Source organism: Euprymna scolopes, chromosome 22, assembly GCF_053919585.1.
Source record: "Euprymna scolopes isolate OS-2025 chromosome 22, ASM5391958v1, whole genome shotgun sequence".
Classification (NCBI taxonomy): Eukaryota; Metazoa; Mollusca; class Cephalopoda; order Sepiida; family Sepiolidae; genus Euprymna; species Euprymna scolopes.
In genome coordinates, this window is record NC_136503.1 from 97,670,794 (window position 1) to 97,689,862 (window position 19,069).

Sequence of the window (19,069 nt, forward strand, 5' to 3'; positions counted from 1 at the left end):
AAAGGTCAAATCTTTTGAATTTTGACCCCTTCGCAGCCAAACTTTCGGCCAAAAACAGATTAAAAAGCTTAACCTATGTCTGAATACACTTTATGTAAAATTTCAAATGTTTAGACCAAAAATTGGCTGAGTCATTTGGTAGAGATCGCTGATGTCAAATTTTTTAAAACTTTGACTCCAATTTTGACTCTTTAACATTCATTGTTTTAGGCTCAAATCAAATTAAAAAGTTTGATCCATGAGACCCAAAATTGGCGGAGGAGTTTGGTAGAGTTTCCAATGGTCCAATCGTTGAACTTTGACCTCTTGACAGCCAAATTTCTGACCGAAAACCAATTTAAAAGATTTTCCCAAATCTCAATATCCCTTATGTCAAATTTCGAGTCTGTAGACTGAAAATTGACAGAGTAGTTAGGGAAATACACACACAGACACACGCACACATGCAGACAGACAATTTCACTTTTATAGATATACAGATATTTCTTTTCCAAAGAACCGTTTGAATAAATTCGCAATGATTTAAATTTAAAGTGTTGTGTGGCTCATTATTTTTAAGTACTTTTTTTTTTTTTTTAAGAAATAATTACACAACACTTTAAATTTAAATCATTGTGAATTTATTCAAACGGATCTTTGGAAAAGAAATATGTAAAATAAAGCGTTGTATATGAACTTATGTTACCGTGCTATTTTTTTAAAATAGCATTTTCACATTAAATTTAAGTTTTACAATATCTTTTTGTTTATTAAATTGTTAGGTGAAAATACAGAATAGTTACAATACACCCGCCAGTTCGGTAACATAAGCGCAGTGCACGCAACTGAAAATAAAATGATTTTTAAGTCAATCTCCCCTCCATATATATATATATATATATATATATATATATATATATATATATATATATATATATATATATATAGTGCCAATAAAGTGAGTTTTAATATCGTAAATCCATAACAAGCGGCACTTGAATGAATGGTTTATTTTATTGTCGCTACACCGTAATCACGCGATTAAAATTTTAGCACCCGAAAAATTGGGAAACAAAAGAATCACGAGAACCGAAAACCGACCTTGTGTCTAATTCTGCCCTCGTGGGGAGGCAAGTAAATAGGTAATAATACGCCAGTATCTGTTCTTCAGATGCTGCACTTCCATTTCTTGTTCTCTTTCGGTGGAGGAGAAATCCTTCACGACTGAGACAATTTTTATTTTTGTACCTTTTCTCCACGTTAAAAAACGACCCTGGTGTCTAACTCTGTCCCGTGGGGAGGCATAGTAAATAGGTACAATAATACGCCGTACAACGATACTACAAAAATGACGTCATGCGTTCGTTCATAAATTTGCTATTGCTTATAGAGCGCAATTTGATTGGATAAAATTTGATCGCAATTAATTAATCGAATTATTTGAAATATAATTAAAAATTATTTGGAGTTTTTTATTTTAGTAATTTTTAAATTAAGCCAATTTTGACAAAATTGATAAAATTATTAAAGAAAATTAATATTTTCTGCTGAATGATTTTGCAGTGGGAAACCAACATGGCGGATATACGAAGTTATATGATCAACAAGGGATACGAGGAATATAAGAATGCCAAGCATTTAAGCGAAGAAGAGTCTAAAAAGGACCCTGAAAATGAACCATTTAAATCCATGTATAAGGCGAGGGAGATTTTGTGTCGTATGAGAGATGCTATCAGTGGAATAAATGCCGAGGGCGATGACGAATTATTGAAGAAGTTTCTAGTAGCAGGACTTGACGTGAAAATCGGAGTCAACCATGTTGAGACGGAAGAACTCGGTGTTGGCGAGGAGCATCTTAGTAAAGTCTTGAAGGATATTGAGGAATTTAAATTAAATAAGCTCGCTTGTAATATCTACCAGGAAGCCCTGAACAACCTTGGGATATTATGGAGTCATCGCGGGGAGTTTGGTTTGGACGAGGCGGTGCGATTCCTTGAAGCGTCGGAAAATCTCTACAACGATTTTAAACACAAAGTTGGTGGTGCTCCTTATTCCTTGGAAGAGCTTTTTCGCCCGGAAGGGGAAGATGCTGATCAAAACGAACACGAGAGAAATTCTAATTTCGAAAACACTTATACTCATTCTACTTTTTATCTCGCACAGGCTTATGTCGGTAAAGGAGATAAAGAGCTTTCAGCCAAATATTGTCACCAAACATTACTCCGTCAGTTGGAATCCGGCGTGTATAACCCTTTGGAATGGGCAGTAAATGCTGCCAGCTTGTCTCAGTATTATCTAACTGTTGATGACTATCAAATGGCCAGGCATTGTTTAGCTAGTGCAAGCTATATTCTTCAAGAAGCCGTTTCTAAACAAGTCGATAAACAAGAAAGCGAATTGTCAAACGACGAAGAAAAAGATAACATCGCTCGACGGAAAGCTGACATTAGTCGTTGCTGGGGGAAATATGGATTATCGCTTCTTGAATCATCCAAGGAGTTTTCCATTATGAACCTGATCGGTCACCTGGATAGGACTGATTTGGTGGGTTTAAACAAGAAAAAACCCGCCGAAGCCAATCATAACGCTGATAAAGATACAAACCCAACACCTGAAGCCTCTTCAAACGATATCACCGAAAACACCGGCAACCTTGATAAAGACACCGCGCGTTTTAAGTTAGAACTTACCGATATCGAAGAAAAAGTCCAGGCTAGATTTATTAAAGATTTTTCCGAAGCAAAAGAAGTGTTTCTTTTCGTGCAGAAATGTTTGAATGAAGCGAAGGAATACTATGCCAAGGATTCGTATTGTAATGATTACGTTGAGGTGAGCCAAGACCACAGCAAGGCCTTCAAGTTGTTGGCTTGCTTCGAGGTGGACCAAGATCGTCAGTGTAAAATGCACAAACGTCGCGTAGACTTGTTGACCAAACTCCTTGAAGAATTAAACCCACAACATTATTTATACGTCTGCAGACAACTGATGTACGAACTAGCTGATACATATACGATGATGCTGGACATTAAGATGAACATGCACCAGGAAGCTGGCCAGTCAAGCACGCGCCATGCGATAAAAAAGATAAACCTGTTGGTTTCGCAAAGCATCAAACATTATATGGATTACATCAATTCTTTGAAAAATGGTCAACCAACTCTGCCAACTGAGCTCGAAGAGTCCGATATACGTCCGGCATTGGTCGCTTATTTCTGTATGGGAAATCTTTATTCTAAATTTATTTGTCCTGACACCGAGCTGAAGATCCAGAACGTCCGTAAAAGTCTTGAGTGCTTTCAGTTTATTTCCGATTACTGTAAAACTGACCCCAGAGGTCAAGCCGCCGTCGCCAACGAGTTGCATATCTGTGAAGAAATGATCGAACTTCTACCGAAGAAAATCGAACAAATTCGGATAGATCCGAACTTTGGATAAATCTGAACAAAAAGTTCAAAATGCGCAAGAAGAGTACCAATTAAAAAAGTTAATTTTTAGAGGTAATCAGGTCTGTTTTGAACGAATATCACATTAAAAATTAACGCCGACAAGTAGTTTTCATGATATTAAAACCTTTATTCTATTTATCCCGTATTGTTTTCACTGGTGGCCATGTTTTGCACGCACGCATTAAATTATTGCGCGCGCAAAAACAACCCTGGCCATTGGCCACTAGTGAAAACAATACGGGAAACATTGAATAATAAAGGTCTTAATATCATGAAAACTACTTGTCGGTGTTAATTTTTAATGTGATATTCGTCCAAAACAGCCCTGAATACCCCTAAAAATTAACTTTTTTAATTGTAAATCTTTAATTGGTACTCTTGCACATTTTGCCCAAATATATTAAAACATATATTTAAAAAAAAATACCATTTGGAATTATTTCAGACGAGTATTTTCATCTTGGTTGTTATTTTCAATAAAATCAATAGTAGTTTCTTTGATATGACAGGGGCGCGTTCGAAATGAATGGTTCTACCTCTGTCCAACATTCAGGTGCATCTTTTTATGTCAAACTCGCAAACCTGTACGGAATTTAATAAATGAATCCTTTCTTTAATCAACGGCCGTAGATTGTTCTCGTTGAGTAATTTGTATTTTATTCGGTAAAACCGCAGTTTCGTGATCTAAACTTAATGTGATTGCAGATTGTGTGCAGTCGATAAATATTATCTTTTTTTTTTTTTTTTTTTTTTTTTTTTTTTTGTGAAATATTAGTAAACGAGGGATCATTTCAAGTTAAATCTTGGGATTTATTTTACAATGTACATTCATTCGAAAAAAATGGTTAAAAATCAAATTATAAAAAATGTTACCAAAGGCAAAATAAGTTACTCTTCTACCTAGCTGAATAAGTTTTTCAACCGCTCTATTTTTAAAGAGTATTTTTAGGTTAAATTAAGTTTCACGATATTTTTTTTATTTATTTATTTTTTTTTTTTTTTTATTAAATTGTGATGTGAAAGTACAGATTAGTTACAAAACACCCTCCTCTCCCCATGTTAAGAACGGCTTTCTAAATAACATTATTTCAGCATGGTTCAATAAGTGCGCAAGTACCGTAAAATGTTTATTCAGCTCAAAAAACAAGTAATGTCGAGCGCCCGAGCGGCACACACAAACACACGAAAAAATGGCTGCATAACAAATACATTGCGGCGATTTTTCTCCGTGTTCTCGTGTTGTACCGCTAATTGTTTTTTCGAGTCGAATAAACATGTTACATTAAATAAAAACACTAAATACTTATCCAACTAGGTAGAAGAGTAACTTATTTTGTTTTTTGTAAGATTTGATTTTTTTTTTTTCTTCAACCAGTTTTTCGAATCAGTGTGAATTGTAATACAAACCTAGACTTTGTATAGCATTACGCTTTTAATGTGTACATATACTGAAATAATCGCTAGGAAAAAAAGGGGAGTTTTTATACAAACAGGAGTTCAAGAAATAATGCCCATTATTTCAGCATACTTGTACATTTCATGCGTTTTTTCTTAGTATTACAAGCGTAATACTAACTAGATTTTAAGAAAACATTGCTTATTCATAATTTTTAATCACGTTATGTTCAGGCCACTAAACTACGGTTTTGCCTTTTAATTTAGAAAGATTGAAATTTAATCTCGTCTTGATATGTGCAGCAGCATTGCTAGTTATTACAACTGGTTCCACGTAACTGTCTTCTGAGGGTTGCAGGTTCGATCCTTACTAGTGACGATAATGACTAAGAATAGAATAAATTAGCACTTCTACCCAGGCATGACTGACGAAACGAGAACAATATACGTTCATTGATTATGGATTTTAACTACAGCTTGAAATACAGATTCCCGAGTTTGAAAAGAAATACCTGAAGTTGATTGGAGGTTACATCGGCTGAAACGTTGTGAATATAACAACCAAGATGAGAATAGTAGTCCAAATTACGAAATCTTTGTCTCAAAACTTTGAAACTTGATCAACTCTCGTCTCCAAACTTTTCAGAATATGAAAATAAATCAAACGCTTCTTTTTGTTAAATCTTATTTCAGTCACCTAAATTATTAAACATGAAATGTTAGTATTACTGTGCAAACAATTTTTTTTTTTGCCGAGAACAAGTAGTATCTGTTCTGAGGCTACACTTAATCTATTCTATCCCCGGTCAGTGAAGGAGAAGTCCTTCTGGACTGAGGCAATTTTAAAATACTTCTGCATTTACCAACTCTCAATAACGACAAAGTTTCCCGGCCGCTGACAGGAATAACCCGAAGTGACCAATCACGAGATGTTAAACCGCTATGATAAAAAGGAAAAGCATCGAAATACAATAAATGAAATGAAAAACATGCATCTAACCTGACCCTAAACCGTAACCTGTGTGATTAAAATATTTTTTTTTATTTCTTCCAATTTATTTAAAAAAAAAAAAAAAAAAAAAAAAAAAAAGAAAGAAAGTAGCCTTCATAGATTCGTAGTGTTTAAAAACAGCGTGTCCATTAAAAGTTAAGGAATGCTCGGCTGACATTTTCCGGTTATTTCCGTTGGCTGCCGAGTGAGTTCGAGAAACTTTGTAGAAATTGTGAGTCAGTAAATGCGGAAGCACCAATTTTTATTTTTGTTCCAATTCAGTTCCCCTGGATTTTTTTCCCAACATTAAAAATTGACCTTGTGTCTAACTTTGCTGTTGTGGGGAGGCAATTCAATCAGAACAAATAACTTTCAAAACAAATTAAAGCAAGTTTCAAAATTATTTATTGAAAAAAAGCTTTTTTTTTTTTTTTTTTTTTTTACAAAGGCATCACCACATTATCAAGGCCCAGAGGCCACTCAAGGATAAGGGTTAAAGAGTGTACAGTAGAAATTGGTCAATATAGTAATCATTAGTAATGAAAATTTGGTAAATTTAATAACTTATATGGAACGGCTCATCAAGAACTTATTTACTTTAGACTTGAACACAACCATATTGTAGTCAGCCGGAAAGCTGAAACAGAAACTATGCCGGGAAAATATAGTCGCCATATTTGAGCAAATCAAGAAAGAGACTAGAACGAAGAACAATAAAATTATATTCTTATTTACTTGCTTCCCCATGAGGGCAGTGTTGGACACAAGATCAATTTTTAATATGGGAAATATCCAGCTCCCCAAAAAGGAAAAATCTGGATAGAAACAAAAGTAAAAGTTGTCTCGGTCATCAAGGATTTCTCTTCCACTGATCAAGGACAGAAAAAGTTATGAGTATCATCAGAACAGATACTACACTGTGATCTTGGCTCGTATTAAAGCAGTAAAGTTGACATTACAAATATCCTTTATGACGTTATGCACTAAAATACTGGAAAAGTTCTTTTATGACGTCATAAATAAACTGAGTTTCCAATCTTCCTCAGCTAAGCTCCGGTTATTTGGTCACACTTTTCTCAATAACCACACCTTGTTTTTTGGAAATTTTGCACAAACATTAGCTATGGGAAAAGTACATTTTTCACTGGCGGAGGGGGACTTCACATCCTCGGATTGTTATATTATATACGATCGTAAAATATGTATAAATAATATGTTATAATTAATGCAGAATTCTTATTTATTATAAACAGAAACACCGTAGGTATCGAACATGACATTAAATTCCTTTTAAAAAAATTATGAAAGTAACCGAGACATGTGCATGCAAGCATTATGTTTTTTCTAAACAGTTCACTTCTTGTAAGTAAAAAAAAATAATCAAGCTGAAATTGAAATCAAAACCTAAAAACAATCAATCAAGTACGATAGCATTAGGCTAGCTTGAGGCAAACTTTAAAAAGTGTTTTCAAACCTACTTATTCTTAACATAAGTAATCTGTCAGGAGAACGATTCATGCATGCGCATTCGTGGAACATTTGACAAATAGATAAAAATCCGATCACTGCAATGCACCAATTTTTCAATTTTGCCCCCTTACCATCTTTTTTTTCTCGATGAAAACTGATTAAAAAGTTTTCCATATATCTGAATATCCTATATTACAAATTTCAAGCCTGTAGATAGAAAATTCGTTGAGTATATAGGTTGAGAAGTGTACTCATACACACGCATACCCAGGCATTCTCACTTTATATATATATATTTTAAAAGCGAAGTGGGGCATTTTTTTCTTTTTTTTTTTAGACCTTATAAAAAAAGATCGACTAAAATGTAAAAAGAAACAGGATCGACAAAAAGTAAGAAAAACAAATTGAAAAGGAAGAAGATCGACTAAAAGGGGGAGAAAGAGAAAGAAAAAGGGGGAATGGTGGAGAAACATTCTTTTTCAATTTGTTTTTCTTCCTTTTAGTCGATCCTGTTTCTTTTTACATTATAGTCAATCTTTTTTTATAAGGTTTAAAAAAAAAAAACAATAGAAAAATGCCCCACTTCGCTTTTAAACTATTACAATTCTGTTATACTTCGAATTTACTAATATATATATATATATATATATATATATATATATATATATATATATATGTTATTTTTATAATAAATAAAATGAACTCATTTTTTCACGTCGGATTTTGACCTTAATAGGATTAAAAATCAAGATATTTCATGCAAATATAATATGCACAAACGGCAGAACAATATCTGAGGTGTGTTATAAGCTTATTATTTCTCAAATTCCTCGATAATCTTAGATTTCTATACTTTTTCTGCTGAGAAGTCACGGCCAAAATCGGTTAAGATCAATGGAAGTGGTAAAATATTTTCTCTCTTATAAATTCCTCCTACCCCTGCCACCACTTAACACCGTTTGGGGATCGTTCACAAGGAACAGTTGAGAAGAGAACACTGGTTTGGCTTCGTAGTTCTTTCATGTGAAGTTATTTAAAATCACTAAACTAAGCTGCAGTGCTCTGTGGCGTAGTGGTTAGCGTGCTGGACAATTCACATTATATTTTCACGTTCGCGCCGACCTACCGTAGTCGTTTTTTTTTTTTTTTTTTTTTTCCTAAACAACTGGAATGGACTTTTCTTGGTGGCCGAACTGTTAACGTTGCAGATGTTTTTTTTGTTTTTTTTTTCACACTTTATTTTCCTACTTTTACTCATGACTCCGGGTTTGATCCTTCCTACTTACCTACCATAACATTTTTTAAAACTCCCCCCCCCCCGTCCCGGAAACAAACACTCGGGCAACGCCAGGTACCCCCGCTAGTTTTTAATAAAATACCATTATTATACTCTCCCACTTTGTAACAGGCACATATAAAAACATCTCCCGGAAGAGAAAAACATGACCAAGCACAAGCATAGATGCAATAGTCAGTTGCAATTTGATGCGTTCTCACATGAGATATAAATGGACATGAATCCATAAGTTCATGTGATGAAGCTGTTATTCCTGAAATTATCTTTGGTTCAGGTTTTTGTGATGTTTTCCCCGTCGGCAAAATATGGTCTGCAAGAATACTGGCAATCTCATATCCAAGAACTGCGACAGTTTAACATTTGCGAGAAATCTAAAAGATTCCACAGTTGTATCATACATACGTTACAACCAACTTTTAAGATCGGTTGACATCTATCTATCTATCTATCTATCTATCTATCTAATCAAGCTCCTTACCCAGACCAATATGATTATCTCTCCCCAGATTTCCCTGTCTTCCATCAGTTGCCTCAGATCTTCAGCATCACAGTTGGCGTCATGTGCAATTTTCTGGGTATATGTATGGATATAGGTCGTCCTATTCTTGAGCGTCCATGCCATGGAGTTCACAGCCATATTTTTCTCACCAGTTCTTGTTTGCTCCTCTGGCAGTCACCGGCAAATCATACACGTCACTCCCTGATGGTAGTTTTTTTTTCCTTTTTACTTATGTTCCCCCCTTACAAAGCATATCACCACTTGGACGTAAGGGGCTATTATTTAAGGCAATGTCTAGGAAAAATTAACAAGATATTTGTTTATGTTACATTTAAACTTCTGCATATCAGTACAGCCAGGGAAGCAGGCAGCAGGAAGGGAATTCCAAAGTTTAGCTGCTCGAGAGAAGAAACTATTAGAATAGAAAGCTTTCTGGTATTTAGGGACATCAACAGTGAAGGGGTGAGATTTTATTGCTAAGCGGGCTTTTTGGGCATATGTACGTCGAGGGGGTACAAGAGAAACGAGTTCATCAGAACATATTCCATTAAAATATTTGTAAAACAGGCACAGTGATGCAACATTGTGGCGATGGGACGGGCTGAAGCTTAGTCGATAAAGTGGGACCGATTAGATTGACAACTCTTTTTTGGACCCTATATAAGAGGGAGAGACTATTGGTAGATGGACTAGCCCAGATGTGGCAACAATACTCCATGAATGGGCGAATGGTGGGCTTGTAGAGGTAGTAGATATAAGATTGTAAAAGTAACAACCAATGTTAAAGTAGCCCCCTCGGTTGACAGTATATTTTCCTGCAGTTTTATATCTATGATTAATTTACTCTAACGAGATGTTGCGAGTTTGTCTCTGATGTATCGTTATTTTCATGGAAAGTGTTCGATTGAGCTTCAATCTATGGTCCTCCCTCGCAAAACTTTTACAAGAAACACTCGTCTAGCTGTAAACACTATCAATAATTCCCCCCCACTCTTTATCTGTGCCTAAACCTAAACGTAGATTCCATGAACAAAGCTTTTTTATTAGAACTGCACGCCTGTGGAATTGTCTTCCGTTTTCCTGCTTTCCAGCTGACTACAATATGGTTGTCTTCAAGTCTAACGTAAATAAGTTCTTGATGAGCCGTTCCATATAAGTTATCAAATTTACCAAATTTTCATTACTTAATATTATTATATTGTCCAATTTCTACTGTACACTCTTTAACCCTTATCCTTGAGTGGCCTCTTGGCCTTGATAATGTGTTGATACCTATGAAAAAAAAAAAAAGAAAAAGTCCAATGTGAACAAGTTCTAATTGAATCGTCCCCCTAAGTAATCCAAGTTACAAAATTCCCACTGTTTACTATGCTAAAATCACAATGACTAATGTATACCTATTAACCCTTATCCTCAAGTGGCCTCTGGGTCTTGATAAGTGGTTACTCCCATGTAAAAAAAAAAAAAAAAACTTGGCTTTTTTGTTTGTTTTTGTAATATTAAAATTATTTAGTAACACCGAAGCCTATTTTACTCTAAATAATTTAGATGACTGAAATAGGAATTATCTTGAAGGTTTTCATAAAACATATTTGTTTTTTAGGGAACAGGAAAACGTAAAAAACTGTTCTTACAATCTAAAGAGGAAATACTTATTTGTTATTTATTTTGTTTTGCTTGTTTCCTTTTTGTTTTATCTTTTTAATTAAATAAAAGATCTGATATTATGCGTTAAAACCCCCAAAATTTTATAATTTACAAAAAAATGCGACTTTTTGTTCCAATTATTATTGACTGTGTAATTGATTTGATAAGGACGCTATTTATTTTTGAATTAAGATGGTCACTTGAACTAATTATTGGCTTCTTTTTATTCTCTAAAGACAATGGATATACCCTGTAAAGATGACTGCACGAATAATGCATAATAAAGCAAGAGTTGCACAAACAGTGGCACTTTTTGTAGGCCAACATTGTTTGAATTTAGTTGCAAGAATGGTTATAGTCAGCTAACGTACTTCCTAACTCCCAACATAGCGCTACCGAAAATGGTGACGAGACACATCAGTTCTTTTACTTTTATTGTTCTTCAGTATTTTTTTGTGAAGTGATTTATCGAAATAAAGTATAAGAAAAGGACATTATTGAAAAGTATACAATAAAAACTAGCAAAATTATACAAATAAAAAATAACACAGTCTTTATTTGCACTTTTAATAACAAATTTAAAAGTTTTTATTTTATTTGAAATTTTATAAGAAATATGTTACTGAAATTTTCAAAATAAATTTTTTTTTGAATTTGTATAATAAATATATTTTTATGAAAGTATGAAAATAAAATTATTGAAATCCAAATAAGGAATAATTTATAGGCATAAAAAAAGCAAAGGGACTAATTTGCTTTGTCATCGCTTCCAGTAGCGCTACGCCAGAAATTAGGAAGTACATTAGCTGGCTATAACCGCAAGAATAAATCTAGGATATTTGGAAACAATGTCCTGTGTTATTTCAGAAGTTTCCTTCTCCTAAATTAGTTGCACAACCAAGGCTCGAGAGTCCTGTGTTATTTCAGAAGTTTTTTTCTCCTAAATTAGTTGCACAAGCAAGACTTGAGAATCTAGTCTACTCTACTATTTAATCCATAACTGTAGGGAGAACAGCTAGATTCATATTTCTCTAGAAAAAAAAAAACATTGACCTTGGCCTGGTATAAGCCGACTATACCCGTTTCATAACTAATTAAATGTTATAGGTTAAACAATGTAATTTTTTGCAGGGTTTGTATACTTATAGACTAGCAGGGGGGGGGCGACTTTGCTCGGTCATAAAATATGCTTAAATATATTTTAATTTGTCCAGATTTCGTATATATTATAGAATCGTGATTTCAAAAGTAAAAAAAAAAGTACTTAGGTGCCATCAGCTAAAATCAAAACCGAAAGCAAAAGCGTTAGTTTGAATGTGATGCAAAAGTGAAAGATAATAATTATCATATTATCATTATCATAATTATCATAATAATTATATCATAATTATATTATCATTATCATAATAATTATATCATAATTATCATAAGGGTTCATAAGTGTAGTGGTTGATGGGCAGAAATTAGAAGCTCACAGTATTAATGCTGGAGTCCCTCAGGGATCCATCATGAGCCCAACTCTCTTCCTGATCTACATTAATGATCTTCCAAGTCACATCCTTACATCATTCATAGACATTTATGCTGATGAAACTACTATTTATGGAAGCACATCTAAGACCGTAAACGACCAAGTTCTCTCTGATTCTCTCTCCTCTGATCTTGAGCAAGTGGTACAATGGAGAAAGAAGTGGCTTGTTACTTTTAATGCATCTAAAACCAAGCTTTTATCTTTACATCATCAACGCTCTGATCCCCATCTGGCATCAATTGAAATGAATGGCTCTCGTCTTGGGGAGGCCTCATGTTTTGATAAGCTTCTGGGCTTGACCTTTACACCTGATCTGAAATAGAGCACATACATTAAATCCGTTGCCAAGGCCACTGGAAAAATGGTGGGATCCTTCTATCGATCCAGTAGATATCTTACTGCTGATGCAATTCTCTATCTATATGAGAGCCAGGTATGTCCAAGGATGGAGTGCTATTGCCACATTTGGGCAGGAGCTGCTAGAAAGGACTTATCCTGCCTTGATAGAGTTCAAAATAGACTTTGTAGCCTCGTAGGGGATGTCTTTTTCTCTTCCCTGCAACCTCTTTCTCACAGAAGAGATGTTGCAAGTTTGTCTCTGCTTTATCGTTATTTTCATGTCAAGTGCTCAGCTGAGCTCCAATCTATGGTCCCCCCTCACCAAACTTTCACAAGAAACACCCGTCTAGCAGAAAACACTATCAATAATTTCCCCCACTCTATCTGTGCCTAAACCTAAATGTAGATTCCATGAGAAAAGCTTCTTTCTTAGAACTGCATGCCTATGGAATTATCTTCCGTTTCCTGCTTTCCTGCTGACTACAATATGGTTGTCTTCAAGTCTAACGTAAACAAGTTCTTGATGAGCCGTTCCATATAAGTTAACAAATTTACCGAATTTCCATTACTAACGATTACTATATTGTCCAATTTTTACTGTACTCTCTTTAAACCTTATCCTCGAGTGGCCTCTTGACCTTGATGAGTGTTGATGCCTAAGTAAAAAAAAAAACAAAAAAAAACTCATTTTTTTAAAAAAATGTATATTTAGTAAGTTACTATAAAATAGTAAATTTATAAACAATAAAACAAAATTAATGGCCATGGATAATAAAACAAGAAAAATCTATCTCTCTCTCTCCCAGGAATTAAATAAAATCTTCAGCTTGAAATTTGATATACCGTACATACTTGTGTATAAGACGATCTTGTGTATAAGAAGATGTACATTTTAAGATAAAAAATTGTGCCATTTTAGGTATTACCTGTGTATGAATAGACTGTAGATTCTAGACGAATTAAATGGTCCATCTCATGGCTCTTTCTTGCAGATAATTTCCGTTTTGGTGTTTTTTTTTTTGTAAGACATTATAAATTGTTTTTCAGCATCCGCGAGCGATAATATGTCTATTTATGCAAGTATAATCTATTCGATGTTCATATATAGAATCAACCCACTGCACACTTACATGCAACAAACGCAAATGTTCTTAATCAAACCTTTTGATCAATGTCATGCCGTAGATTCAAGGTGCAGTCACTGTTGTTACGTATAATTTGTGTCACATACCATATTAACGTAAATGCATACGTTGCACGAGCCATAATATACTGCAATAATGTGAACATGTGCGTTGTTATTAAATGGTTTCAATAAATAGTTGTCATTAAATTGTTAAAACTTGTTGAACTTACGGAAGAACGACATATCGTAATAACTACATTTCCTGACCTACTAAAAAACAAAAACATCATATCATCACTGAATACATCATATCGAACTTAGGCCTATAGTCACATCTAGAGAGTGAACATTGTGAGAGCTATTCCAATTATCATTAAGCCTCCCACTGAAAAACAATGCATGTGCTTACATGCTGGCAAACACACTGCAGTGGAGTTTGGAAGGATCATGATAAATTACTAGGATTACCATTACATGCAGAGTGCACAAACAAAATGGTGTTTTCTATGTTATGATCGAGCTTCAAGTCGCTCTTTAACAACATTTCCAAAAACATTGCCTATGTTTAAGTTGGCCCCCAAAAAACAAGCTTAAAACCATCTCCCAGAAATTTGACTTATACACAAATATATATGGTAGGTTTCTGAGATTCATATAAAGATTTTCAAATTTGAAAAGATGCACACGAAAAAGTTGAAGCCTACAATGAAGTGAAATGTTCTGATGAAAACAATCCAGATGAGAATAACAGTTCAAAATAATAAAATGTATCAATCCTCATCTCAAAAATTTCCAAGAGAAATGTTTTTTTTTATGATACAAAACTATTTAAATATTGGTTCAATCTTATTTCAGTCACCCCAAAAATTCAAATTAAATAGTTTCAGCATTACTTTAATTTTGAATATTTTCATTTTTAAAATTTTTTTTAATTTTTACTAAAATATGTCTGAATATTATTATTTTTTATTTTTATTTTTTTTTAATTTTTATTAAAATATGGTTGAATGTTATTCTTTAAATTTTTTTATTTTTACTAAAATATGGTTGAATATTTAAAAAAATTTATTTTTACTAAAATATGGTCGAATATGATTACTTAAAAATTTTTTTTATTAAAATATGATTGAATATTATTATTTAAAATTTTTTTATTTTTACTAAAATATGGTTGAATATTTTTAAAAATTTATTTTTACTAAAATATGGTTGAATATGATTACTTAAAAAATTTTTTTTATTAAAATATGATTAAATATTATTATTTAAATTTTTTTAATTTTTACTAAAATATGGTTGAATATTATTATTTTTGAAGTTTTTAAAAAATTTTACTAAAATATGGTTTAACAACAAAATCCATCACACATGTGAAACACTGAAATAAAAACTCACCTGGAAAATAGTAATTGCTGATTTAAACAAAATGAGACTGAGGTTGTGCAATTCAAGTTGATAATTTTCTACTTAAGGACAGGGAACCCTTCTGTTTTTTTTTTGGGGGGGGGGTTTCTTCTATGAACACTGATTCATTTCCTTATCGCTACTATAGTTGTTTCCAGATAGGATACAACGAGATACGTTTATCTCCAAGGAAGACCTTTTGTGTGCTATGACAGAGAACACTGGAAGGGTGTAGTGAGTTCTATCTTGGCTGAGGCCGCAGGAGGATGATGATGATGATGATGATGATGATGATGATGATGATGATGAATGAGCACTTTCATATTTTGTCACATTTATAATGATCATGGATAACAAAACAAGAACAATTTATGCACCCCCCCCCCCCGTGAATTAAATAACGTTTTTAGTTTGAAATTTGATATAGGTTTCTGAGATTCATAGAAAGATTTTCAAATTTGAAAATAATTTGCACAAAAAAAATTGGAGGTTAAATTGAACCGAAATGTTCTCAAGAAAACAATCAAGATGAGAATGGAGTACTGTTACCACATCTGGGGTGGAGCTGCAAAAAGCATCCTTTCCTGTTTTGGCAGGGTACAAAATTGTCTTCAAAATTTAGTGCGCGATGACCTTTTTGCCTCCCTACTTCCTCTTTCTCACAGAAGAGACTGTCTCTGCTTTCTTGATACTTTTATGGTAGGTGTTTGACTAAGCTCCAATCTATGGTTCCTCCCCATAAAACGTTCACAACAAATTAAACGAAAATTCCATGAGCAGAGTTTCTTTCCTAGAGTTGCCTCTCTGTTGAACTCAATACCATTTGTCTTCTTCCCAGCTGACTATGACATGGTCGTCTTCAAGTCTAATGTAAATAAATTCCTATTAAGTCGTTCATTTAAATAATCTACCTCTACCCAAGTTCCACTGTGACTGATCTTGTCTCACCATCTACTTAACACTTTACCGTTACCCTTGAGTGGCCTCTGGGCCTTGTAAATGGTGACCCACTAAGTGGAAAAGAAAAAATACTCATCTCAAAAATTCCCAAGGGAAGTTTTTCACAAAATGAAACTATTTAAAAATCGGTTCAATCCTATTTCAGTTAAATGGATATCGCCATTACTCTCAAACAACTTTTACTTAAACCATATTTCAGTCAAAATATATATATATATATTCAAAACGGTAAGTTTCATCATACATGTGAAACGCTGAAATGAAAACTTACCTGGAAAAACATGATTACTATCTTAAACAAATTGAGACTAAGTAATTGTTAAATTGGTAAAACTTGGAATTATCTCCCCTTTCTTATTTATTTATCACGACAATTCTTTCTTTATTGTTTTAAATGTTCATTATTATTATTATTATTATCATTATTATTTTTTTATTTTTAATATATATATATATATATATATATATATATATATATAAGCCTACTTTTTCTACACTGTAAGGTTTTTATAATTTATTTTGTGTAAAATTACAAAAAATAAATAATTAAGCTCAAGGCCAACTCAAAAAATGAGGTGGGGAAGGGGGGGGGTCGGTAGTCGTGCTTATTACTGTACCTTTTATTTGTTTAAGGAGTATCCCTAGTTAAAGTTTTCATTTGCCTCCAGGAGTTTTTTGTTCCCAAATCAAATCGTTTTTTTGTTTTTTTTAAATATCAAAAAGGCTTAATCGCTTTTTATTTACACATATTCAACAAAAGTAAAAGATGATTAAAGTAAAAGATGATTTCATTGGTGGGGGTGGGGAAAAAACAATTAAAAAAAAAAAAAACGCTGTCAGTAGGGCCTTCCCAACCCTTGCTGGATGGCAGATCGCCCATTATTTTCTGGCTTAATAAGGGCCAAAAACAAGCAAGTCGATCCTTAAGGGGTTTAAAGAACTAAATTTGGGACAAAATAAAAGATGTCGGGGGGTGGGGAGTCACTCCAAGTTTGGGGAAAGAGCCAGGGGAGAAAAAGAAGGGGGGGCGCACCTTGGAGTATTTTATCGCGAGAGGAAGGGGACCATTCACTTAGCTAGCTAAGGAAAACAAGGCTTACTTAACTGGGACTATGATCCGGCAAGACTAGGAGCTACATGCGCCATACTAAAGCAAGGAACACATACTCTAACTTGGCTCCTGTTTGTATGTACAAACTCTCTGCCTCTTCTGTCAAAAGCTGTGGGATGTAATCTCTTCTTATCAGTCATGCTTCTCATTCAGTCTCGACATCCACTCCACCATTCTGACTACAGCCAGGATTGTGAGAAACTAGAGGTACTTACACACTAAGTATAACGCTAGATGGTTGCACCGTTGGTTACAAGGAAGTCTGTTTGAAAGTTCGGCTAGTATAGATGTGTAATTTTAGGTGGTTAGGACCCCATCAAAATTTTGTGACAAAGATAGGGTTGATATGCTACTGGCCGCAATAATGGATGATCTCTGCTATCCTCTTTCTTCTATTGAAAAGGAAGATCATTCAACTGGTTGTTCTTTCAAGTTCACTTGTAAGTCTCGACAATAATAACAATAATCGACACTGGTTTTAGTTTTTGTATAATTAATTATTCACAAAGAGAAAAAAAGAATATTAAATATTTACAGTTTTTCGTGGGAAAATTGAATTAAAAGAAATAAATTGTTGATTTCAGGTTTCTTCTCTGGTGGTTATAAACGGGTCTTGGTCAAGGTTTACAAGAACTGATTTCTTGCTTTTGTTTGGTTCCTACCTTACTTTGGCCGAAATTTGGATCATAATCTCATCTCCATGCGGGACAATGCTCCCATTCACACAGCTGGCAAGATCAAGAGGTTCCTTAAAGAGCATGCTATCCTGTTTTTGGATTGACCTGCACAATCTCCAGACCTCAATCCTATCAAAAACGTATTGCATTACATCAAGCAACAGCTACGCAATGATAAAGTTTTAAATTTGGAAGAACTTTGGACAAAAATTAAAGAGAAGTGGGATGACCTTTCACCGGAGTATTGCAGCAGACTAATTCAAGAAAATGACCCAAAATTTGTAAGCTGTCAAATTGCAGAAGGTCTATGCTACTAAATAATAACTAGTTCATTGTGTCCCTATTGTATTTGCGTTTCATTATTGTTCTAAATTTACATTTAAATAACAATTCTCCATTGTGTGGAGTTTATTTTTTCCTCCTCGATTTGAAGTTAAGTTTTAAAATTGACCTGTACACTAGAATACTTCATTTAAAATTTAAATATGAACAGGTAAAATTATAGAGAAATAAAAGGCCAATCAAATGAGGTGTATGTTGTTTAAATAGTTACATTCAATTGTGCTTAAATTTGTGGTTTTCTTTTTGGCAGCACTGTATATATATATATATATATATATATATATATATATATATATATATATATATATATACTTCAGAATAGTTTTTTTTTATTTAACAATCAGTTGTTATAAAAACGTGAGATTGTAGGTTTACAAAGATATTACTGGCAGTAATATTCTATAAGTTATCCCATCTAAACAGGAATTGCTCAATATGCAAGATAGAGCAAATAAATTAAATTGTAATTCAATGAATTTAAAAAAAACTCTCATTGAAATGAAATGAAATGGTTGAGTTTCATATCAAAGAATTTTTATTATTCTAAGCAAGACAAAGAATGCTTTAGAAAATTAATCTCCTTAACCTATAGGGTTTCGATGTCTACCATCTCATCAGAGGAGAGAAAATATTAGCAAATAGTTATAAAGGTATACACCCTATTTACTAAAGTCAGTGAGACATGGAAAGTCAAAGTAAAAATAATGCATTTATCAGAAGTCCTGTATCAGGAGGATTTGTAGAAAAAGGATATGAATGTTTTTTAGATCCAGCTTGCTTGGTAAAATCCATGTTATATGATGAGAAGGGGAGTATTTCTTCGAAACTCCGCGGATTAAGGACTATCCACTTATC

At 33.6% G+C, this 19,069-nt stretch overlaps 1 protein-coding gene across 1 annotated transcript; it reads left to right on the forward strand.

Moving 5' to 3' along the window:
- The first annotated feature begins 1,514 nt into the window (after nucleotides 1-1,514).
- Nucleotides 1,515-11,048, forward strand: LOC145243554 (KIF-binding protein-like). The gene has a single exon (XM_080106531.1). The coding sequence runs from the start codon at nucleotides 1,531-1,533 to the stop codon at nucleotides 3,412-3,414; it is 1,884 nt and encodes a 627-aa protein (XP_079962657.1). The 5' UTR covers nucleotides 1,515-1,530; the 3' UTR covers nucleotides 3,415-11,048.
- Nucleotides 11,049-19,069: the final 8,021 nt, after the last annotated feature.

Excerpts from the sequence above, each read along its gene's own strand:
- LOC145243554 (XM_080106531.1), top strand. The coding sequence starts at position 1,531 with ATGATTTTGCAGTGGGAAACCAACATGGCGGATATACGAAGTTATATG.